Source organism: Aquila chrysaetos, chromosome 10 (genome assembly GCF_900496995.4).
Source record: "Aquila chrysaetos chrysaetos chromosome 10, bAquChr1.4, whole genome shotgun sequence".
Taxonomy (NCBI): Eukaryota; Metazoa; Chordata; class Aves; order Accipitriformes; family Accipitridae; genus Aquila; species Aquila chrysaetos.
Window position 1 is genome coordinate 26,902,620 of NC_044013.1, and position 24,221 is coordinate 26,926,840.

Here is a 24,221-nt window from a genome sequence, read left to right on the forward strand (position 1 = left end):
GCTGTTAATACTTAGCCACTAGAACTTTCTGTTGGAACAGCAAAAGTCTTTAACTCAGATACTTCAGGCTTAATGCAATTAAAAGCATTCCTTACTCATTCCTGTCAGATCTAGGTACTCTCTGTCAGACATTAAGATTCTTGAGTTAATTCTTGGAACAACATTAGGCTGGTTCATGATATACTCAACCACATCCTGGTCATTAGATAATTCACCCTGGAGGAAAGAAGAAAGAAGCAATATTCGTTACTTCACATGTAGATTTGCCTTAGATAACTTATAAAAAAACAAAACAAAAAAAAACCACCACAACCAAAACTAAAAAAAACAATGACAAAAAAAACCAAACCAAGAAATGATGCAAGTTAAGTTGTCTTGTGTATTACATATTCAGGGACCTTTGAGTCAGTTTTTCCAAATCTTGTTTCTTTCTAAAGTCACAGAGGAACTAAGGACCTACCAGGTACACGGCTCGCTGGAAGATGCTTGTGGTTTCCAGGATTTTGTGCATTGTCACGGTTTCTAGGTCATCAGGATCCAGCTGATCTTTTTGAAAAGGCATTCCATTGAACAGCACAACAGGGAGAGGACCTACACCCGTTTGCTCATAGTAACCTCTCGCTGCCTAAATACAGGGAAAGAAGTAGCTTCACCATGTCAGCCCATTACCACAAGGGTTCATAATGTTTCCATGCAATATCCACACAAGTCTATTCTAAACACGCTAAGATGTTCTTCCAGCTTTTACATGATACAGACAATGTTAATTTTACGCAGTGCATAAGACACTTTCTGTACCTTACATGCACAAGACATCCTTGTCTTTCAGAGTTTCAAAGCAAAAAAAGTTACTTCATAATACAGAAGTGCAAAATATTCCATTAAGTTCATATTGTAAATAAATTAATTCCAATGAGCACTTTCTGGTAATGGCAAAAAAATGCACAACAGGAAGTCTGACTTTGCAAATGGAAGCAAATGCAGTGCAAGCAGTGGTAGCTGTAATGTAAGACAGTGTAGATGTTTTTTCTTTTTAACGTGGTTCTTAAACTTGTGAAAACACCTTTACTTGTGGGCAGGGCGTTATTATGTCAAGACAAATTTCCCCATTTCATGTAACCACTGCAAAATGCACTGTCATTATTGATACTCTGTTACAGACAGAAGTTAATCAGGTTCTACTGTTTAGAGGTTCTTGTTGAGGGCTTTCAAGACCTTTTAAGGACACAATTATCAATAAGCTCAGATCACATGAAAAAGTGCTCAGTGTTGCTTTAACTTCTGTTGCAGCAAAGCCACCAGAATGGACTATCAAGTCTTCTGGAGGAGACCACTTTGCATGTGTTAGGGGTTTCTGGGGGGGTGGGGGGTGGTTGCTTTTGTTTTGTTTGGATTTGATTTGGTGTCTAGTACGTGAAATGAAAAGGCCTCTCCTGTCATAATGTATTGGGTTTGTGTGGCAAGGTTTTGGTAGCCGCAGGTTACAGGGGCAGTTTCTGTGAGAAGCTGCTAGAAGCCTCCCATGTCCAACAAAGCCAATGCCACCCGGCTCCAAGACAGACCCGCCACTGGCCAAGGCCAAGGCCAAGCCCATCAGCAATAGTGGTAGCACCTCTGGGATAACAGATTTAAGAAGGAAAAAAAGTTGCGGCGAGCACAGAGACTGCAGCCAGAGAGAGGAATGAGAACATGTAAGAGGAACAACCCTGCAGACCCCCAGGTCAGTGAAGAAGGAGGGGGAGGAGGTGCTCCAGGCGCCAGAGCAGAGATTCCCCTGCAGCCCATGGGGAAGACCATGGTGAGGCAGGCTGTCCCCCTGCAGCCCATGGAGGTCCATGGTGGAGCAGATATCCACCTGCAGCCCGGGAAGGACCCCACGCTGGAGCAGGTGGATGCCCGAAGGAGGCTGTGAACCTATGGGAAGCCCACACTAGAGCAGGCTCCTGGCAGAACCTGTGGCCCTGTGGAGAGAGGAGCCCACGCTGGAGCAGGTTTTCTGGCAGGACTTGTGACCCCGCAGGGGACCCACACTGGAGCAGTGTGCTCCTGAAGGACTGCGCCCCGTGGAAGGGACCCACGCTGGAGAAGTTCGTGGAGGACTGTCTCCTATGGGAGGGACCCCACACTGGAGCAGGGGAAGAGTGACGAGTCCTGCCCCTGAAGAGGATGAAGTGGCAGAGACATGTGATGAACTGACCCCGTCCCCCTGCGCTGCTGGTGGGGCTAGGTAGAGAATCCGGGAGTGAAGCTGTGCCCAGGAAGAAGGGAGGAGTGGGGGGAAAGTCTTTTGAGATTTGGGTTTATTTCTCATTACTCTACTCTGGTTGATTGGCAATAAATTAAGTTAATTTTCCCTAAGTCGAGTCTGTTTTGCCCGTGACGGTAATTGGTTGAGTGATCTCTCCCTGTCCTTATCTCGACATGTCTGTCTGTCTGTCTTTCATGGGTTTTGCTTTCCTCAAAATGCTTTTCCCTTCACTTCCCTACATTAGAAGATGGAAAGCATGTGTGTGTACGAGCCTATTTATGTAACCCTGACTGCATTCCTTAGATTTACAGGTGTAGGCAGTATTATCTATGTTACAGAGCTATTGTAGACAGCGTTTTCATTCTTTCTTTTGGAATATTCAACAAAAATATAAACATCCCCCTACAGAACAGAACCTCAAATAAAATCTGCTTCATCTCACATATAAGTGATCCAATAATGATGTGCTCTCCCAGTTTTCTCCATAAAGAAAAGTATCAACCCTAAAAATAACTTTTAAGAAATTATTTGAGGAAGATTGTTGAATGCCTTGCTATAGGAAAGGCATTTTGAATTCATCATCATTACTTTATCTCACACAATATTCAAATACTGAGAAAGAAAACCCACACCAATCCTTCCCAGATATTAAGACCCTGGTTTTCTTATGAATCATCGCCATCACCTTAATTTTTTTCAAGTAATTAGTAAAGTCTGCATACCAGAATGAAAGCATGACTTACGAGTCACAAAGTTATCTTGGTTCTGGTACTATACATACAGATTTTTTTAAAATATGTATTACAATAACTATATATATTATGTATATTATATAAAGCTTTGTGCTGAACAAAATACTTATTGAAGTATTACTAAAAGTCACCCAGTGTGATAACAAAATAGCTACCTGGTTAGTAAAAGAATTGGATCAAGAAATTGTACGTAGCTATATTTTCAAAAGAGTGTTGAAGCAAAAAAAAGTAAAAAAAGCTTTATTTCACGAATTCTTACCTTTCTGTTTTGATCATAGGCAGAATCAATTCCCAGAATGCTGTTGACTTCCACATAAGGATACTGTTTCTCAAGGACACTAACCACATGCTCCACTTTCAGCTGATCTCCTGTTTTTACTTTGTTATATATCTGAAAGGCAGATAGAAATACAAGTTTACAGCTGCAACTGTAAAGCTTCTGTCCTTATCAAAGCTAAGTTGGCCTGTCACCTGCATTCCAGTAATTATAGTAAGGCATTAACAGCCAGACTGCAAAACATCAATTCATATTTATTAGCTGCAATAACAGCTCCTAAGCACTTGCAGATCTTATAGTTATCTTGCTTTACCTCGTAGTCATTCCAGTGAGATTGGAAGGAGGTCAATACCATCTATTTCTTTAAATAATAACTTGCATCTTTAATTAGAAAAGGAATTTGAGGGGGAAAAGTAGCACTTAGGGGAAAAAAGGCTCAAGTAAAGCATATCCAAAGAGCTACCCATCCCTTTAGAACTCAAGACATGCTTACAAACAGTACAACAGACCTCACATGTAAAGTAGGTAATGGTTTCCCTCTTGAAGGCACAAGATTTTACTTTGCCTTACAAAGACATATCACAAAAGGTAAGAATAAAAGTCATTGTCTTCAAGTCACCAGCAGTTTAATGTTACTGTATGCCCCAGCTTGTCGATTTGTGCAACAATGTCAAACCACAAGTGAAAATGCATTTACTAGCACCTCTGTTACCCTTTCATGTGGCAAAAGTATGCAGCAGGAACTCTTCAAAACAAATTATAGTATTGGAGGGATACAGCAGTTTAGAACTCATTGGCAGAATGAGCAAAGAGGCAGGATCAGAAAAACATGCAAAAGTGTTAAGTGTCACATTTAAATCTAGTCTCACTTGTTAAAGTTAGGTCAGAAGCACTTTACAAAGAAACATGTATTGTGTGGTACTAGTATTCAGAGATACTCTGAATACTAACCAAGTCAAAGAAAGATTTCTTCCATTATCTACATATTAGCACATTAATGTAATCTTACATACATGGAAAATATTAAAACATTAATTTCCCTTTTAAATGAATACTTACAGACATGACAGTCTGGAAAGCATAGTTATTGTCCATTTCTTGTGCCACATAATTGTATGCCCTAAGGAGGGCAACACCAGGATCCTGAAGTCCATCAACATTCTCCAAGTCATTAACCACAAAGACTAGTCCTATCCTGCAATCAAACAAATCCCCACATTATGACTCTATTATACTAATAAATAATCAACTCTTCATACAACTGTCAGCTATGATCATCAGCTTAGACAAAGGCTTCTTCTGGAATAGACTGGTAAGATTTTGAACAGAGCAGCCAGGAATCAGACTTAGGACATATAATCTCTTAACGGTGAGTCCATCAGAATCTCACTTTGGATGAAAGAGAGATGAAAAGCACTTGTTTTTAAGTTTATTTTGGACCATTAAAGAAACTGAACGCTGTTTTGCTACTAGCAAAAACTATATTAAAAAAATTTTAAATAAGAAACAGTATTTAGTAAATGCCTTTCCCAACCACCAATAGAAGATATGTAAGATTTCTACAGTGTCCTAGCAATGAGAATTTTAAAATTGCAGAAGTCACAAAAATAAAACTAATGTAAAAAAATTCCTGTTAAAACATAGCAGTTACCTCAGTGGGATGTGGTTACTGAAGAACATCTCTGCCACGTTCAGTAATTCTCCTGTGGTCTCATGAGTAGGATCTACTATCAGCACCTGCATACAAATTGCAAGTGAAAAGTTTCTATTCCCTTAAGAAGTCAAGATACGGGTTTTTTATTAGAAATAGCTTCATTCACATCTCAGTGCAGAATTATCAGTCCTATTTTATATGCTGTCATGGAGATGAGGCCCACTAAATAATAGTTTCTTCTAAAGTCTTTAAGTCCATTATCTAAAATATCCAGTCTAAACCACTCCTTTAACCAGAAGAGACCAGACTCCTCACATACTTTATATCTTTACCTCAGTATACCCTAGCATCTAGGCTTCTGCCTCTGCATGTGCACAAATCCACCCATTAAGATGTGCATGGGAGATAGGCATTTGTCAGAACTGAGGAACACAGCACTGCTCTGCTCAACCCCCTGGAGAGCTGATGCTGTTAAGACATTCTCACAAGCAGAACCAGGCCACTCAGAATGAATTTAGGGCCCTTTATTCATGCCAAGTGTTGTTTTTTCATTTAATAATTTCAATGTTAAAAGTACTGAACTCCAGAGAAAAAGAGAACACATTAATGCTCCCACAGCTTGAGGTGGTTCAAGTCCCTGTTTGCCACTAATCAGAGGAGTCCTTTTCTCTATAGGGCCACTCTGCCACATAACAACAGTTACAGTACAGAATTTACAAACTCCTTATTAGATCTAACTTTAAGTAGAGACTAGAAGCACACCCAGGATTAAGCTGAGGGCTGCTGATCACCTTTTGAAGCCTTGGTGCAAGAATGCTTTCTAACTGAAACAACTGAAGTTGGTCTAAACCCTGTTAAGAAGGTACTAATTAGCAAATTTGAGGGATTTCATTAACCAACTTCAGGTATTACCACAAAGTTGAAATGCACCAAATCCTCACCCATCAGATGATAGATTTTTCCATTGATGAAGCATTTTTTGGCATCTAATGGATGCCAGAGAATCATGCTCAGCAATCTCTGAATCTCAGCCATAACTTACAAGTAGAACAAAACCTTTTAGAAAAACATCCTACCTCCAGATATTTCAGTGACAGGGAATCCAGTATATATGCAGGTAAGTTGCAAAAGCTTAATGTCCCTGCTGTTGAAAAAACAAAATGCACATTTCATTTCTAGTCAGATTACTACTTACAAAATTATGGAAGTTTTTTCTAATTTGTCTGATCACGCCTGGAAATGTGGGACGCAGCAGTTCTTGCACATTGGAAGGCCAGGAATTATACCGACTGTCAACTTCAAGATTGTTGATCCACTAAGAAAAAATAAAGGCATTTAAATGACTGACAGTCCTGTTTGAGTCTGAGACTGTAAAATATTTTAAAATCAGACACTATATTGAAAACTGTATGAATAAAAATTTAAGCTTTTTTAAAAGAGCTAATTATATTTATAACCTTACTTTTTTTCTTCACTGCAGTTTCAGAGCTGATTGTGAGATAAGAACAAAAGTACCCCTGACAGCTTGAGAATGCACAGCCCAACAGCAAGTAAGATATTTCTTCGTATAAAATTCATACGCACTGAAATAGCAGGGCTTCTGATGTCCACAGCATAGTCAGAATCTGATGGCTGAATGTTCAACTTCAGAACATTGTGCAAGGAAAGACCCTCAATTCCCAAGCTGTGCAGGCCTTCCATAACACGGGCTTCATTGCGTAGCACATCAATCAAGCTGGAAAGAAAAGAAAAAATGTTGAATTTGTATAAACAAGTCTGTCGTGTCTGTGTGTTACTTCTTATTTATCACCTATTTCTAACTGTCCTAAGAAACTTGAGATAACTTAAACCTATTCAATTATAGTGTATTTCTAGGAAAAACTACATTAAATCAAGATAACTAAAGCATGATATACAAATGTAATTTCAATTCTGTGTTACTGAAACAAATCTTGACAAAGATATAGGGTCATTTTCAGATGAAAAATTTACAGTGGTTTATCCTTTGAGAATCAGTCTACTACCTTCAGAATAAAACCTGTATGTTGACAGTCTTGGAGACCAAAATCTTGCTAGTCATAGCACAGGTCAAAAGAACAGTACGAAGGTGACTTCCCATTCCAATCTTCGAGGGTATTTCAGTCTTCACATGAGCTTTTTTGTTAGAAATGCACTTGCATAAGAGAAGGAACCATGACTTGCTTTTTCCAGTACTTAACAATTAAACCTAGTCTAGATACAGACTTTGTGAAGAAGGTTCAAAACTGTCTAAATGACTTTATCATCCACGCACAAGCAGGATGCAAGCTCCTAAACAGAATACAATTATTCTGAAAAACAAAACATTCCTACCTAAATATGTCCTGAGTGTCTAAATCGATAAGTAGTCCGTTGATGAACAGGGCAGAATCTCCCGGTTGCAATCCTAGTGTTCCTTTGAAATACTGAAACAAAGTAGAAGGCCATTAGAAGAATGCTCTGCACAGAAAAAAATTACTGGAGAGTTTAATGTGTCAAATTATAGATTTTGATCTCCCTTATTGCATTACAAATTGCATTACATTACTTCTCAGCTACAGTCCTTGCTGACTTTGTGCACACATCCATACCGGGGAAAAAACAACTTAAGCTATTTAGTGCTTAGATACATAAATCGGACTTCTATTTGTTTCTTTTTACATGATTCAGTAGTGCATTGGAAAGTCCCTGAGTGGACTTTTTAAATATACTCAGATTAAATGATTAAAAATGCTTGATAGAAGGAATTTCATTTTTTGTTAGCTGACAGCCCACAAAGTAGATGGACAAATAGCATCCAGTTAGTTGTCTTAGCTCTTTAACAGGCAGTTTTGGGCAGAACAGACTTTAAAATGCTGGAAATTGCGTGGCACTCACTAGTGGAACCAACTACTGTATTTAAGGTACCAATTAAGTCCTGGCCTAGTCGATATGTCATTGAAAAGTAGATGAGCTGCCATTGTAGTCTGATCTCCCTGAAATCAGGTAGCACACAAATGGAAAAAAGCCTTATCAATATTTTGGAATTTCTTCCAAGTACCTCTAAGCAGTACCCCATTTGAATGCATACTTGCCCCTGAATTGAGGTACCATCACAGAGAACAATTTTGAACCACAAGAGCTGAAAAAACCACAGTCCTCCTGAAGCAAATTTCCCACCTCTAGCATGAAAAATTCTGTTGAAAAATTGAAAAACGACATTGCTTTCTTCCGATACCTCATCTTGCAGTACCAGTTACAAAATTCTAAGAGGCATGATGAACACTGAAGGAGAAACATAGTATTTGGACATTTAAAAATACTAGTATCATGAAGAATGTGAGCAAAGCAAACAGAGGAATAGCAAAGTACCATCTGAAGTACCAAGAACAGAAAAGCAGCATCTGATCAGGAAGAATTTATATATTTTATTAAATAAAAAAAGTTCCCAGAGAAGAGCTGAGTACATGCAGTGTTAAATTGTATCTTTTTGTAGATAATTATGTAGTAAACTGTAACTTTACTAATAGCAGTGAACTTCACTGTCAAATAATATCCACACAAACTGAGTCATGCAAAGAATAGCTTTAAAGGGCAGGGTTAGATCTAGCTGTATCTGGATCTAGTAGCCTAGACATACTTTGAATAAAAATGAATCCAAAAAATCATGGGTTTACCTGTGGACCAGTCTGATCTAACACGTAACAGAAAAGCCACCAGGTAGTTTTAGCTTGCACTTACATTCTATACTTTGTCCCTTCCAGAACCACACCAGACGACAGTGTCAAACCGCATCCCTTCTTTTCTGATTTTATCGCTATTGAACAACAAGGGATTTCTCTTTCAGAACAGGAATCTCAGGGGACTTGTAAGTAGATGTCAGGCAACTTTGCATTTACTATTAGACTAGCCAAATACCATTGATTAGATTTTAAACAAAGACGTAAGTGTGTACTTAACATACTTTGTATTTTTCTTATTAATACCAAGTGAGACTGAAAAGTATGAAGTAGATCATATAGCAAAAGCTGTTGTTTGGCTTTGTTTTCATTACCATCTTAAACTTTTATTTTGGACTCTATCCAGACTGCCCTACCATGTATATTTTAATTGTACAAATTTCTGTACAAAAGCCTGTACAAAATTCCCAAGTGGTGGGGTTTTTTTTTCAATGCTTTGCTAATGCGATGTACACAACAGAGCTGTTGAAACATTTTTCTGCAAACACCAGAGCCTACTCAGTGACATCCAGAGGTCACTCATAACCTGGGTTTTTTTATGATTCTGTTTCAAAGCCTATGTAGACTTACTTGGATAGCTGTTAAATTTTATTCCTTCACTAGTTTCACTCTCAAAGCACCACCATTGGAACTATTTTCTCCACATAACATGAAACATTTCTAAGCCATGGCAGAAGGTTTCGAGTTTGTTCTGTGACTTGTAAGCACCAATGAATTCAGATATCTAAACACTACCTCAAATTGGGTAATGAGAACTAAATTTCTTCTGCATCCTTAAAACTGTAAGAAGACACTTAATGTATTGCTTTTCAAGCAATAGCTTTCTAACAAGCTACGTTCATCCAGCTTGGACATTTTAAAATAATCTAAAAATATAACTACATTTTGACTGTAATAACTTCCACTAAAAAGCACTCACACTTTTAATATCTAGTTGCTTTTGAGAAGTTCAGAATACAATCAAAACCTAAAATCAGTAACTTGAAGTCAGCCTCTTTTTAACTATTACCCAGGACAAGTAGTGCTATGACATTCAGACTTTACACATTAGCTATACCACTCAAATAAGAACTACGTCAGAGTCTGAAAGAAGGCCACTGGGCAGGCACAGTCCTACAAGAAACATACTAACCATCTCTATACAACTTTAGCTGGCAAGTCATCACTACAAATGTGTTACTCAGAAACTAAGTAAAGATGGATGTGACACAGACATCAAAATTTCTACTGCTTCATTTTTGACATAGTCCTGTCCTGTAGATCAGATTAAGACAGTCTGCATGGAAATCCTAGGAACACCTATGCTGTACGTTTTCTGTAAATAAACATTTTCCCCCAGGTTAACAACATAGTACTTTCATTGTATTTAAAGTTAATTTTATAAAGATAAATAAATACAGTTACCAGATTCTAAGTTCAGATACCAAACAGAAGCTCACTTTCATACACATTAACAAGTGCTTGCCAAATAACTATCAGAACAGTTTACTACTGTGAACAACCATTGCAGGAGTAGCTCTGTGAACAAAATCCCATAGCATCATTCCCCAACACAGTGATCTCACTCAAAGAATTTATGACCAATATTTTCAAATTTGAGCAAACAAGCTAAATTATGTTCCTAATCCATGTTTGAAAATCCACCACTTCTTTACTTCCCAGATGCATACTACAACACAGTTGTGTGTGAAAATACCGGGTCATTATTTTAAACAAAATGTAAATTTTTAAATAGAATCATTATTTTCAAAGCTTGAATTTATATTAAAACCTAAGTGCAAAAGCACTATGTTCCTTTCTAGAAGCATTACCTTTTGGTTCTCTTCAATTTCTGCTCTGAGTTCCGAAGAAACAACTGTTTTTGTTATGGCTCTACAAAAATAAAAACATCATGTTGTGAATCATCTTTCTGTTTATCTAATGGGTAGATTACTTATCTACTCATCCTCCTTTTTGTACCTTATATATAAATGTATTTAGTCTCCTAGTATAAAGAGCTGCAATCAGAAGCACTTGCACTTTGTGGTACCATTAAACAGTAGGATGCACTGTTTTTTCTTATACTGTATAATTCAACAGAACATAAAAATGTTAACCACATGCCAACTCTCAGTGTCTAATTTCACATTAACCATAATAGAAGTGGGCAGCAGCCAGAAAGGTAGAGGTGGAGGCTGGCAGCAGAAAATAGGGGGATTTCACTCCACATTGTGGGTTCCCATTCCTTTCCTTACATTGGATCCAGTGATTGCATCATCACAGAATGGGCGAGTACAGCTCACAGTTCAGACTAAAAATGCAATGAGAGTGCAATGCCTACCTTAAGAAGCTGTAAATAGCATAATCTTAACATCAGTTAGTGGGAAATAAGACGAGAATTCAGTTTCTTCTTACTCTCAGGTATACCTCCACCTACTCAAAAAGGAGGAGCTCCTATAATAGGACCTCACAACCCAGGTCATGGAATTTGTCAAAAAAAAAAATGTATTTCTAGACTGGTTGGGCAGGCCAGATTATGACTGAATTTCTTGAAATTCATTTAAATGTGCTCAAAACAGTCATTCACAAAGTGCAAAAAACAGTGGAATTGCATATCAGTCTCTGACAAGGGATTGACTGGGCTGTTTGGCAAAGTGCCTCCCAGAAGAAGAGTAGGATCCAGTGAATAGATAAACCTTAAAGCCACCAAACAGAAAACCTATCCAATAAATTCTTGAGGATTTGATGCAAAAGGTTCAGAAGCATTTCTCAACAAGATAGCATGGGTATTTCTGCCAAATTTTCCACCAGTCTACATCAACTGCCATCCAAGAAAAACACTATAAAATCCTCTTTGTAACCATAGGCTGAAGAACTTCTCTGCATAAACATTGCCCAGTGTTTGCTTCCAGCTAAATGGAAACTCAGACATTAACCCAACCAATGCTGCCTGTCTCAGGTTCTGCTCAGAAAAAAGATAGTAAGAAAACTTCCTAGAACTCATAATTATAAATCACCTGGCCTTTGTAGGAAAGTTCTGACTGAGATCTTTCATGACCATCAAACCATCCACAGGGGGAGCAGTCAAAATGCGAGCAGCCGTTTGAAAACTTAAATCTAGAAGTGAAAAAATAGAAGTCAAGAACTCTAAACTGAAAACAAGCCAATGCCAAGTCATCTTAACTTTAGCTTTCATCTTTTTTACTTATTTGCTACTTATGAAAATTCATTTTCTATCTGTGCCTTTAGATACTTTTTTTTAAATCTTCTTCCTTGTATTCAACTTCTATTTGTTACCTTCAAGTAAGTAACCCTTTCAAAATGAACCAATGTATCCCGTCTATAGGTAGCTTCAGTAAGTCCAGACCATCACCTTTTTTTTGTGGCTGAGGTGGGAGGATCTGCCCTTCAGAAGGGATCTGGGGACTTGTTTCACAAGCTAGAAATATGAACAGCCATCTGTTGGACATAGGTAGATTCTCTGTGGCTACAACATATGTTCAGCATTTCGAATTACTCTTTCAGAGGACGAAAAGCCTTTCCACAGACCTCTACAGATGATTTCCAGGGAAAAAGGCCAGAGTTGCATGCAGATGCATTTGAAACACAGTTTTTCTTTGGTCTTGAGAAATCTCAGCTTTCCACACCAAGAACGTGAACATGGAAAGAAACTTTACATTTCCTTTGCTTTTCTGCTTTTAGCAGATCATACAAGTAGTCAGTTTAAGAGCAAATGGCTTACTGTACTTCACAATATAGAAAGCAAACCTCATTTCAGAAGTCCTGTGAAACAATCTTTCTAAAAGCTATTTCAACAGGACTCTTACAAAGGCGCTTTAGAAAATCCAGCATTTTCCAATGCAGGAATTCACAGTCAAACTCTCTCAACTGTATGCAGCCACTAGCAACCTCATTTGCTTAGAACACAAGAATATATGTTTACATTAAGTTTTTGCAATACAATACTGAAAGTCTTCATAAAGATTACCTTGTAACTGCCATACTTTCAATGGTGCCATTTCATTGGTACTTTCCACGAGGTGTCTTCTAAGCTCTTTCAGCTCTTCTGTCAAGTCAGGATACAACTGCCTAAAAGGGTATGAGGGTGAAACAACTTCTGTGGTTTCCTATAAGTAAGTCTGCTGCGAATTCAAAGAAACTTAACATGAAAAGGTATGCTGCTAACACGTATGGATAACCCAGACATTTAAAAAACAATAACAAAGCAAAAGATCAGCATCTCTCCATCAAATTTTTTGATATGACAAAGACCAACAACTTACAACTGAGTTTTACCTTAGTTTTCCAAACAGAAATCCTTGCACTTCATCAATAGGGTCATTTTCATCTATTACTGTAGCATTCACATCTGTGCCTGTAGACACACAGAGAAGATCACTACTACCAAGCTATCCAGAAACAGTTCTCACACTCATTTTGACTAGTTTAACAAAACTACGCTGCAGTAACCAAAAAGAAGAAAGAAAGGGCAAGTTTCAGGTTTACTTTTATACCTGTATCCAAGAGATGTTACCTTTATAAATGAACACAGTAACAGCTGAAATAAAACCAAGTAGGATTATTGAGAAGGAAAAGCTTATGATGAGTGGAAATCTCAGAGACCTATGCATTGCAGAGGAATTCACTAGGACCTAGGAGCTTTCAGGACGTGCCAGCTTTGTAGAGTAAGTCCTAAGCTTCAGTTGTGAATACAACCCTGATTTTAGCCCAAAAATACATGATAAAAAACAGTATCTGAGTAAAGTTCAATTCTGGGCTTAAACATCTTAAAGAAATCTGTGCAAAAGACTCACATGATCTCCTAACTAGCTGGACACAAGCCAGCTCCAATCTAGATGTTTTATGCTCAAGTCTAACTAAAGGTCCTGACCTCTTAGATGAGTGTTTGCTTCTGGACAAGCCAAAACAGCACAGGCATGAAAAAAGACTGCCTAGTCAGAACTCACCTGGAATCAGACAGGAGCTGATGAAAACCATGTACCTTTAATGTGCAGCTTACTATCTATGAGCTATATACAGCTCGTAGCAATGCAAGTAGTTTGTCCATTTTGTAAAACATTCTAGATTACCACATCAATACTGGTATAAAATTTCAGAAGTTTACAAATAACAAATCTTCCCCACAATTACTTCCCCCCCACACACACCTGAAGAGACAAAGGCCTCCAATGCCCTATTCTACAAACAACATCAGGGCTTTTGCGTGCCTTTTTGATGACAGATTAATGGAAATTCTCACAAAGTAATAGAAATCTTAAGTTGGATCACCTCCTCTACTGTGTTAGTTGCTCTTAAAATTAAATACTTTTACAAATAGAGACCAAAGGTTTTATGTGTCTATACTCTAGATGGTTGCAAAATATTCTGAGTGAGAGTTTAGATCTGTATCTAGAAGCTGATAAAACTGCAAAATCCTGAAGAACCCAATTCAAAATCCGAGTTCTGTTCTCCACAACTGCTACCTTGAACTAAAAAAAAAAAAAAATTTTTTTTTTCTTTTACTTAAGTCCAAGATAAAAGCAGGAAATTCTGGGGTTTTATGTGTGTGTGAAAGTCTAAATAAAAAGTATACACGCACACACAGATTACCCTAACAAAATACTTTTGGCAGGTGCATTAGACTTTGCAAAACAGAGATCAGTGCTCTAAAGAAAGCGGCAAAAGCAAAAAAATTCATGCTAAATTCTATGTTCTGTTTTCGCAAAGAACAAGACCAGGAAACACAATCTGCTCTGAGGATGGATAAGCTAAGGCAAAATAAGGCAGAGGAATTGCTCTACATCTGCAGAGCATTTGGTTATCTGGTAAAAAATTAGTTGCATTAGTAGTGCCATCACTAGGATTTAGTCCAGAGTCACGACTCCATTGTGCCCAGCATTTCACAAAGACAGAAGACAAGTGTCATGGCAAAGATATGCTTCATAAAGAACATAATCCCAAAAGAGAGAGGAGAAGTGATTTCAGAGCTGAAGAAAGAAGAGTATCTGCAATTCAGACAAACAGTAATTCATATTAAGAGAAATATAAAATTATCTTTGCAAAATTAAAATGTTCACACTAAAATAGTTAAAATAATAATTCACCTTTCACCTGTGTATCATCCTTGGCCTTATACTCTGTACTTTTAATAGCCAGTTCCACACCATAGCCAGAGAGGTAGACTTTTTCTTTACTGGGATTCTGTAAGGAAAAGCAAACAGTAAAATATTGCCACTCTTTGTTTTGATGTACAAATTAAAAGCTGCCATTTCCCAAAACTAAGAAATGTCAATCTGGTACACATTCCAGACATAACTGGTAATGCATAAGTGAGAAACAAAAACAACGAGTGATTCTGCAGTAATATACTGTAGTAATTATACTTCCTATTGTATTTCAACAAAATTTTTGAAGATCAGAGAGTAAAGATATCTCTATGAACAAAAAAACCACCAAAAACCACAAAGCAAAAAGGAACACAAAACAATGTTTTCAGGATTCAGCGTGTAAGCCAATTAGAGCAGGACAGACTCTTGTCATCAAATCAGATAGAGGAAGGAGAGGAACTTCAACTGTGATGTTCAAAAATTAAACGTTCGCTAAAGAGTTACAACACAGAATTTAAAAAAATGGATAAATCAGTGACTCGAGACACATAATTAGTTCTGACTTTAATGGGAAACAAACATGATCACCTTTTAAAAGTATTTTGGAGTATACAGGAGTCACACAACTGTGTCAAGATCGATTGTGTAATACACCTCATTTTGAATGTGAATACTCTTCCCAACACCGATAAACAATTACTTTTTAAAAGGAAAGTGGTGTATGCAACGTATGACTTTATTTTATCAGAAGTGCAAATGTTGCTAGAAGTGAACCAGCTGATGCTTTTTTTGCACTCAGGTCTGGCTACTTACTTGCTACACTGCAGGTTTTAGAAACATTAAGCAATATTCAGGAAAAAAGTAAACTCAAATTTCTCAGAGCCTTTGAAAAGTAGAGTTAAACTCTAATCCAGTGGTTATGGGCAATTTAGGGGAGGGAGATGGAAACCAGGATAAATTGCACTAGGACTGCTAAGTGGTTTTGTAATAAAATGGCTACAAAAACAATGCCTTTAATTTGAAAATGGTACCTTAAGGTTAATCCCTGCTTTTCATATCAAGTAACTAAGTGGCCTGACTGTGGAAGGATCTGACTATCTATTTCCTGTAATCTAATAGAGGTAGAGCAACTTTTTTTTTTTTTTTTTTTTTTTCCCAGATTAAACTCCGGAATTTATCTGGAGTTTAACTCTGCATTTGTAAAACCAAATAATCCTCTTATTTACACAATTGAGGTATTTTAAATATTCTGAATTCCTCAGCTACATGCAATAAAAAATAAACTTTTGAGTATTCCAAATAAATACCAAGCAGTAACACATTTTGCAAATGTCAATTTAAAGGGAACAAACCCAGGCCAGTTACTCTATCCATGTCAAATACCTTTGTTACAATGCACAAATATACTTACAGCAATATAGTGTCTGAGGACATAAGTGATTTCTCCTGCCTCAGCCTTTAAAACAAGCCTCTTATGGTATCTGTAGAACTCCTCTGAGCCAATCTCAGCGTAAAGTATGACGACAGGACTTTCGGGGTTTGACACCGGGTATTTGTGGTCCCCTTTGAACAAAAATGGCTTTGGCCTATGAGTAAACATTGAAGATTATCACACTGTGATTCATAGCATTTCCTCACTCAATGCAAGACGCAAAATTTCTTTTTCTCATGTTTAATCACTGTTCCTGTCTTCACTGAATACATATGTTAAGTTATTCCCACATTACCAAGGTCAGCAGCAATTGATGCATGTTGATAAAGCTTTGTTAAAAATGGACATATGAAAATGAAACAAGTAGTTAGTTGCTATTTTGAATCTACTATGATCCTTATTTTAAAAATTAACCACTTCCCTTAAATTTTCAATTAACTTTTTCTTCCCCCCAATTGTGATTCATAAATTCTGTATTAAAAAAAAATAAAAGGCTAACAGAGCAAATGTTCCAGGAACTCAAATTCAAGAGGACCCTTACCTTGGCTTAGTATACAAACAAGAAAGTGAATGAGAAGATGATTTTCAACTTCTGTTTATAAATTTTGTCTAAAATACAATGAAATATTTAAAATATTCCCAGTGAGTCAGAAGAATAGGATGTGAGCTATAGATGCCATATGTCTGCACATTGACAAAAAACCCCTTATGCTTACAAAACCCAAAACTGCCAAGATTACTATGAAGATAAACAGAAATTTAAGGTTTGTTTGGTTTTTTTTTTTAAAGAGGTATTATAGTTTCTTTTTATTACTAAAAGTTACAATCAAGTTCTGGTTTTGTAAAGAAATCTGAATTTGAAATATATTGTGTGGTAATAGTTTTCTTTGTTAATGCTGAGAAAATTATATAGGGAAGAAATAATATGCATGCTTCAAGCTATTCATGAAACGATCTCTGTTATATTAATTATCATCTTAATATGCAGCCCAACTCTTTATTTCCCTACATACTGAAGACTTTCCTGAGAATTCCTACTGTCCTTCAATAAATTGTTTCCAAATTTTCCCATGCACTTGGAAAGCATTCCTCCTCATAGCAGAATATCAAAGAGCAAGGGATAAGAAAACAATCATTCCAGTCTGGATTAATAAGAAATAAGAGACTGCCACTTGATGCAAGCAATGGACAGTATAAATCAATATTGAAGAATGTAGAAACTACTGGTTTATTACAATCTCTTTGTAGCAGTAAGTCTAATTAGGTTAAATTTTAAGAGCTAATCCAATGATAGGAAATTAAGCAAATACCTTTCTGAAGCTGCCTGTAAAAGGTTTCCAAGAGAGTCAAATTCACACGTTGTCTCACCATGCACAGCAAAAAATAGGGTACAGCCTTTTGGTGGAGGTTCATCTGCTGCTATCTGTATTAAAATATTTGTAATAAAGGAAGTTGAATGTTTGCCCTTAGAACAAGTGAAAATGGTAACAGCATAGCTCTGTATCAATTGCTCTTCTTTGATTTCGTAAATTCTAAACTAGTACGTCTTCCCTGCTTATTACATAATTTAAATGCAAGGTAAAAATTGCAAAATTGAGAATTAAGTCTTAACTTATTATAAATAGCTTTCAAGTCTATTACTATTAAGTGTACTATTAGTTCCAGGTGCAAAAAGCGAGGCTTGCAATTGGGGGGTTTTTGGTTGGGTTTTTTTTTTTTGCATTACACATCAGAAACCTCTGTATTTGTTAAACATCAAATGATAAAATTATTCCAGATGAAAAAGGAAGATGTCTTCTAGTATTACTTAGATAAAGCACATTATAATGCGAGACAATTTGCAATGAACTGTATGATACCCCAAGTTTGAAAGAGAATGGAGAGTACAACGAACTTCCATTCATGGGTTCTAATCATTAGAGCTATATATTCATGGATTACTACCTTCAAGTAAGTAAAACTGAACAATGGGAACAGCAGCAGCATCACAAGTACCAAGGGAGCCATAGGGATTTTCCTCATAAAAATCTTTATACCTTTATTAGTGCAGCAGGCATCAAAGATACAAAGACATTTCAAAATCCCAATTCTTCAGTCTACTCTGGACAAATGGATTGAAATTCGGTACCCAATGAAATTAGAATATGCATGCGCTCTTCAGCTGAGGTGTATGAAGCACTTTATCAAAAACCTTGAATTGATTTTCTCAAATGTCTCCTTACACAGCTCACTCCTTCCTGGGCCTTACATAATGCTATACAAATCATTTGAGGAGTTCCCCTGTGCTGTACTAACCTGTTGAAAAGCTTGAACTGTTGCAGAATAAGAGCGTAAAGACAAGGAAAATTTCAACAAATTCTGCTGCAAAGGTGACAGGCTCTGACAGGCTACTTTCAGCATTTCATGGTAAGAAGAATAATCGCTACCTGCAAAGTCAAAGTACAAGAAGTTATCTTTCTATACCATGTTCTCATTGAAGAGGGACTTTTCATCTTAATTGTGATTTATACTAACAGAAACCCATTACATTAATTGTAAATATGCACATGACTGTTCCTCCTCAATTTTCATTACAGCCAGTTCTACAGATGGATGAGAGTGAACTTCAATAGACATCCATGAAAGTACACTTATATACATTCCTGAGGATGCAAACATATGCTTGGGGAGGAGGGAAACAGTTAAAAGCTCCCATTTAATTTCAGTTGAGAAATAAAAACACAGAGAAAAAGCATTTATAATATTTTATACTTCATGTTGAAACAGAAACTGGCAAGCAAAACATGTTTCAGACTTGTCCACAACAGCTTTTGTCAAACAGATATCCAAAAGCCTTGAGCACTTCACAGTAAAAACATCACTGAAATCAGTCCTCATCTGACTTAGTATTATACTAACACAACAGAAGACAAAACATTTTAGTTTATTTTCCAACCATGTCAACTATCAGTCATCATCAAGAAGAATATTATGAAAACTTACCATCATGTTCAGATGTCTTAATATTTTGACTGGCTTCAACAAAATTCCAGAATTTTTCTTGACCTTCTTCTGATAAAAATTCACTGAGTAAGAAGAAAAGAGTTAGCTAGATCTATGAATTTTCTCTCAAGTTACAATTCTAATACTTTGTGAAGCTTTACAGAAATTTAGTTCCTACTGTATGTTTACCTATATCAGAAAACCATATGTTACTAGAAAAAGCAGACCAGGAAAGCTAAAAAACAAAGCAACCCAAACAAATACTAGTTGCAGGCCAGAACAAACACGTAGTACATGAAAGAAGTTTGTAAAGCACCTATTAATCTCTCAAAGACCACTGACAGACAGCAGTGCACATGCTGGGAGCTCTCCTCCCTAATGCATATCTTTGCTAGCTATCTTTTATGAGAAACTTACATTTTTTGTTTACTTTGCTGTAACAAACTGTAGTTTGTTGGAACTACTAGCTTTGGTGGGGGTTTTTGTTTGTTTGTTTTTAAATGAGCAAAAGGAGAAGTCACAGCTTCAAATAATGATGTTGTAATTCACCATATATTAAGCTTATGATTAAGTAGGTATAAAATGTTAGATAGTAAAAAAATTCTCTAAACATTGCTAACATCAAATACTTCATCATGTCTAAACCTGTAACATGTTTCACATGCTAAAGGATGCTACAACACAAGATTTGGAGCCTACTACCTGCCCCAATAGCTTGTGTGTTCATTTCAACCTGTTCTGACCTAAGCTGGTAAGTACTTGAACAATTGGGTAATGAATTGCAGTGCTGGGCTAAGTAAAATTGAACAGGAGGAATGATTTTACACTGCAGTGCTGTATCATTCTGCAGTTCACCCCTACTGACCTAAAGTCTTTGAATGTAATGGTTAGGTTATATATCAAGCCTGTGGTACATTAATTATTTGCTTACTATTTCACAGTCTCTTATGGTGAGCTTTTCCCCAGCAAATGTCTTGCATTGTCAAGGGTATTTAAATCCTGGCATTAAGACCTGAGCTTTGTATTTTATTGCTTAAGGATTTTTCAGTCTTCAGCTTCTATAGAGAAGGTTACAGAAAAGTAATTTCACCCAGGACACACCTATCCTACCACCCAAAGCCATGCCCATCTCAATGAAACCCATCAATGCTCAACTCATGTTCATGTGAGCCAGTCTGCCATAACACAAGCAGAATTCCGTATTTGGCAGCACCCTTAAGTGATACAAAATTAAGCGCACACACACTTACACAAAAATCTAGGAAATCCTATTTTGCATAGACATCTCCAAAGTAGAACACCATAAAAAGAAATGATGGGGACTTCTAAAGTGCTAAGTAGACTGGCAGTGAAAGGACAGCATTTTGCTTTCTTTTTTCAATAGCATCTTTTTTTTTTTAAAAAAAAAAAAGTCTTTTATACCATAGAAGAAATCTCCCCAGGCTGACTTGCACAACTCTTAACAAAGCAGTTGACTTTAGATAATCAATCCACAACTCACATGAACAAAGTTAAACTCAAGCTTAACTGAGCTAAACATACACAAGCAACAGATATGTATCAAAACCTACAGTCATTATTGACTTCAAAAGTCTTTTACTGTGGAATCTTACACAGACCACGCTAAACCTCTCAATCTAGTGCTTTGAGTAAAAATTCATAAGGCAAAAAATACAATGGAATTATTCATTGTTATTAATGTTTTTTCTAATGCACGGTGAAAGAATTTATCATGCAAAAAACTACTATCTCCTTTAAAATATTCATCTCATCTCGCCAAGCACAGCAATGATCATGTTCAACTAAGTATTACTATTGCTAATTAATTAGTAACAACCAGAATCCAAAGCACCACAAATCAGAACCCAAAGCACCACAAAACAAATGAAAAAGAGAACACATTACCTCATCCTCTAAGCATATTCTGATTTGTCACAGTGCACTTACCTTGTTTCAAGTAATAAAGGAGTTGAAGACCACTTTGTAGTTAGGGATGTTGTCACAGCCTTAGAATCTCCTTTTACAAGTGAAGAGCTGAACCAGATTCCAAGAAGTGCAATGAGTATTCCCATTTTATAGAAAAAGCCTAAAAAAATGAGGCAAAAAAAGATAGTTTTGCATTGTCTCTTTTTATAAATACAGAATCTCACATATCCAAATATATTCGAGCATATTTTAAGATTGAGGCAAGGATTTTAAGATCTGACTCCCGACCTCCCATTAAACCTAAATCAATTCCAGCTTCCTCTATGTTTATGCTTTCAAATAAACTTGCTTGTGTTCTAGGACACCCACATTATATACTGCTTGCTTTCAGAAGAGGTATTACAAACTGCCTATCTCAAATTCGGTGGAAGACGAACCCACTTTTCATTTTATGGGAGGTACAGTCACATTTTGTATTTGCACAGGTACACCAGCTAGTGTACTAACCAATGTCAGAAGAGCCAGGCAAGGTTAAAGTTCCCTAGTCAGCCCTTTAGGTTCTGCTGGGTACAGCGGACTTCTTCTCTGGGGAACGAAGAAACAAGCATTTCCTGGATGCACTAAGTACCACCAACTTTAGAAGCTGAAAAATGAACGAAATAATGAAGATAGACTCAAATGATACAACTTACTGTGAGAAATGAGCCAGGGGCAGGGGGGAAGGGAGAGGGCAGAAGCCATTTCTTTGTTGCCCTTCATGTCTACTTTCTTGCCTATATATTCTCTGAGCTATTCACCATAACACAGCTGTGTGGAATGTCCTTGCCCACAACTCTTAAGCTTATGGAAGACTTGAATTCTCCTGTTAGCTTTCCATTCCAGTCTCCAAAAATTCAAGGGTTTTTTCACCTCCCTGACTAAAGTATAATATACACCCAGGCACTCTCTCACTTCTTAATCCTTATTTGTCTGGATAACTCATTTTCCATTCATCCCCCAATTGGAAAAATAGGCTACTCAAATTCCCAGTATATCACACCGAACAACCTGCCCAGATCTAACTCATGTCTCTTTTTCGTAATGATCTTTATGTAAAATATAGTCTTTGCATATATGGTATACATCTGTAGCTCTACCTGTGTGTATACATATAGATACAACAACCTCATCCTACTCCCTTTAAAAATTTACACTACTCCAGCTAAATGTTCACCAGCAATGACTCACCCATTGCTCTTCCTGTATCTCAATGTCCTTTCTTTCAGAATAAAACCAGAAATGCCCTGCTATAATACACAAAGAGCAATTTGCTCAGCTGCACACGACATTTGTTTTACGCTGCACCTGTGAAGCAGACAGATGGCATCGCATGACACAGAACAGTTACAACTACCACTCGCTGTGTGCAGAGGAGGAAGCTCAGTCAATATTTGTGGAGTGAAACCTTTGCTCCTGCCAAGCACAACAAAAAAACAAGGTCTGCAGTTCCTCCCAGAATTGGGTCCTTCTTATTCACAGCAAATCATACACAGTAGTTTGGAACATGTAAATGAATATACTGTACTGCATTCTTATGACTAAAACTCCTAGGCTGCTCTCTCACGCCTGCTTTCCTATTCTGTGAGAGACTGTAATAAAATCCTTTTTCCATATGAAATAGGAAGAAAAAAAAAAAAAAAAGGACACATTTGTCACCTGACACCCAGTTTAGCCAACTGAAAACCTGCAGATCAGAAATATCTACGCTCCCTGAATAGTAACAGCCATAAAACAAAGGAAAGACCAGTATCTCAAAAGAAAAATAAAAATACACCACAGAGAACAGAAGAGGTGAGAGGCACAGGAATGAGCATAAATAACATGAGGAAATCCAGCTGTGTTCTGTGTGAGGTAACAAAGCAAAACCCAATCTGAATAAAGACACTGTAAAGTGGATTTTTCGAGCCTCATTCGTAAATGTGGTTTGAAAAACCTCCTTATTTCTCCTCCAATTACTCAGTTTAAAATACAGTTGACTTCTGGAAACTTGCACATCCAGCCTTAGAGAAAGGAATAAATCATCCCACAGCCACAGGTCCTGCTGGATGGCGAGAGCACTGACCTCTGCCACGGCCTGCAAGGTCTGCCTGGCAGCAAGCAGGTGAAACACACCACTTCAAGGCAGGGCAAAGGAAAAAAGACCTACGGCTTGGACAACGATGCCAACTCCCAGCGTCAAGGCCGCAACGCTGAAGTGAGGTATCTGTCTGCACCTAATATTGTTAGCGGTAAAGATCGCCCGGCGAGCTTCTGCAAGCAAGTCTTTTAAAGTGTGGCTATCTTGTTGCTGTACTACAGATGCTGAAACTAAAACACGGCCTTTCACTGATTAGTCCTGCATGGCACACTCAAAGAGCTCTGACTAGAAATAATTTGTTCTAGGTACTAGCCAACACCCAGCGTGCTTTCAGAAGAACGTCACCCGTCGCACTACACTTCCGACGCACGGCACATTAACCGAGTAGCGGCGACGCAGACGCTGCTGCTGACTCAAATAAAACAAAACAAATTGGGACCTCTGTTCGTTAATGGTGAAGGGCCTTTAACCCCCGACCGCGGCCTCTGAAGCTCGCCAGTCACTCACGGCCGCTGACTGGCCGACACCAGCGAAGCGCAGAGGCCGCACGCCGCTCGAGGGGCCCCCGCCACCGCCGTGCCGCAGCGGCGCCGACCGCGCAGCGACGCTCCTCTCCGCAGGGCTGAAGGGGGCGGGGGGAACGGCGGCGTAGCGGTGCCCGGCCCCGGCCGCCCGCTCCCACCCAACCTGCCCCGCCGTAACCGCCGCCGGCCGAGCCCCCACCCCCCCAGGACTGGGCCCCCCCCCCTCCTTCCGCTCTCACCACGCTCCCTCACGGTCCTCTCCTCCCTTGCCTCTCTCCCCTCCTCCTCCTTTGCCTTTCCCTACCTCGCTCTCCCCCCTCGCCCACTCCCCCTGCCCTGCCCCGTCCCGCGCGCGGGTCGCCGTGGTAACCGCACCTGCGAGCGGCCGCCACGCTCCCTTCCGGCTCGTGCCGCTCCTGGCGCTTCCGGGGACGCTACTTCCGCTGCCGGGCGAGAGGGGCCGCAGCGCCATAGAGTTATAGCAGGG

At 38.2% G+C, this 24,221-nt stretch overlaps 1 protein-coding gene across 4 annotated transcripts in view; it reads right to left on the reverse strand.

Annotated features, from left to right (window-relative positions):
• UGGT1 (UDP-glucose glycoprotein glucosyltransferase 1) overlaps positions 1 to 24,221 on the reverse strand; it is a 48,892-nt gene extending 24,671 nt beyond the window's left edge. For 2 of the 4 annotated variants that reach the window (XM_030028013.2, XM_030028011.2), the window contains exons 1-19: positions 24,110 to 24,221; positions 21,116 to 21,254; positions 19,169 to 19,251; positions 18,482 to 18,612; positions 17,497 to 17,609; positions 16,166 to 16,340; positions 14,752 to 14,848; positions 12,944 to 13,022; positions 12,636 to 12,736; positions 11,665 to 11,764; positions 10,480 to 10,540; positions 7,284 to 7,375; positions 6,516 to 6,666; positions 6,127 to 6,246; positions 4,929 to 5,014; positions 4,337 to 4,472; positions 3,260 to 3,391; positions 461 to 625; positions 96 to 216 (exon numbers count right to left, since the gene is read on the reverse strand). In XM_030028013.2, coding sequence (XP_029883873.1) covers positions 96 to 216; positions 461 to 625; positions 3,260 to 3,391; positions 4,337 to 4,472; positions 4,929 to 5,014; positions 6,127 to 6,246; positions 6,516 to 6,666; positions 7,284 to 7,375; positions 10,480 to 10,540; positions 11,665 to 11,764; positions 12,636 to 12,736; positions 12,944 to 13,022; positions 14,752 to 14,848; positions 16,166 to 16,340; positions 17,497 to 17,609; positions 18,482 to 18,612; positions 19,169 to 19,251; positions 21,116 to 21,254; positions 24,110 to 24,206 — 2,179 coding nt within the window. In that variant the 5' untranslated portion in view covers positions 24,207 to 24,221. Of the gene's footprint in view, positions 1 to 95; positions 217 to 460; positions 626 to 3,259; positions 3,392 to 4,336; positions 4,473 to 4,928; positions 5,015 to 6,126; positions 6,247 to 6,515; positions 6,667 to 7,283; positions 7,376 to 10,479; positions 10,541 to 11,664; positions 11,765 to 12,635; positions 12,737 to 12,943; positions 13,023 to 14,751; positions 14,849 to 16,165; positions 16,341 to 17,496; positions 17,610 to 18,481; positions 18,613 to 19,168; positions 19,252 to 20,418; positions 20,556 to 21,115; positions 21,255 to 21,601; positions 21,738 to 24,109 lie in introns of those variants that run through there. The other 2 variants (XM_030028014.2, XM_041126795.1) reach the window with 2 other exon arrangements.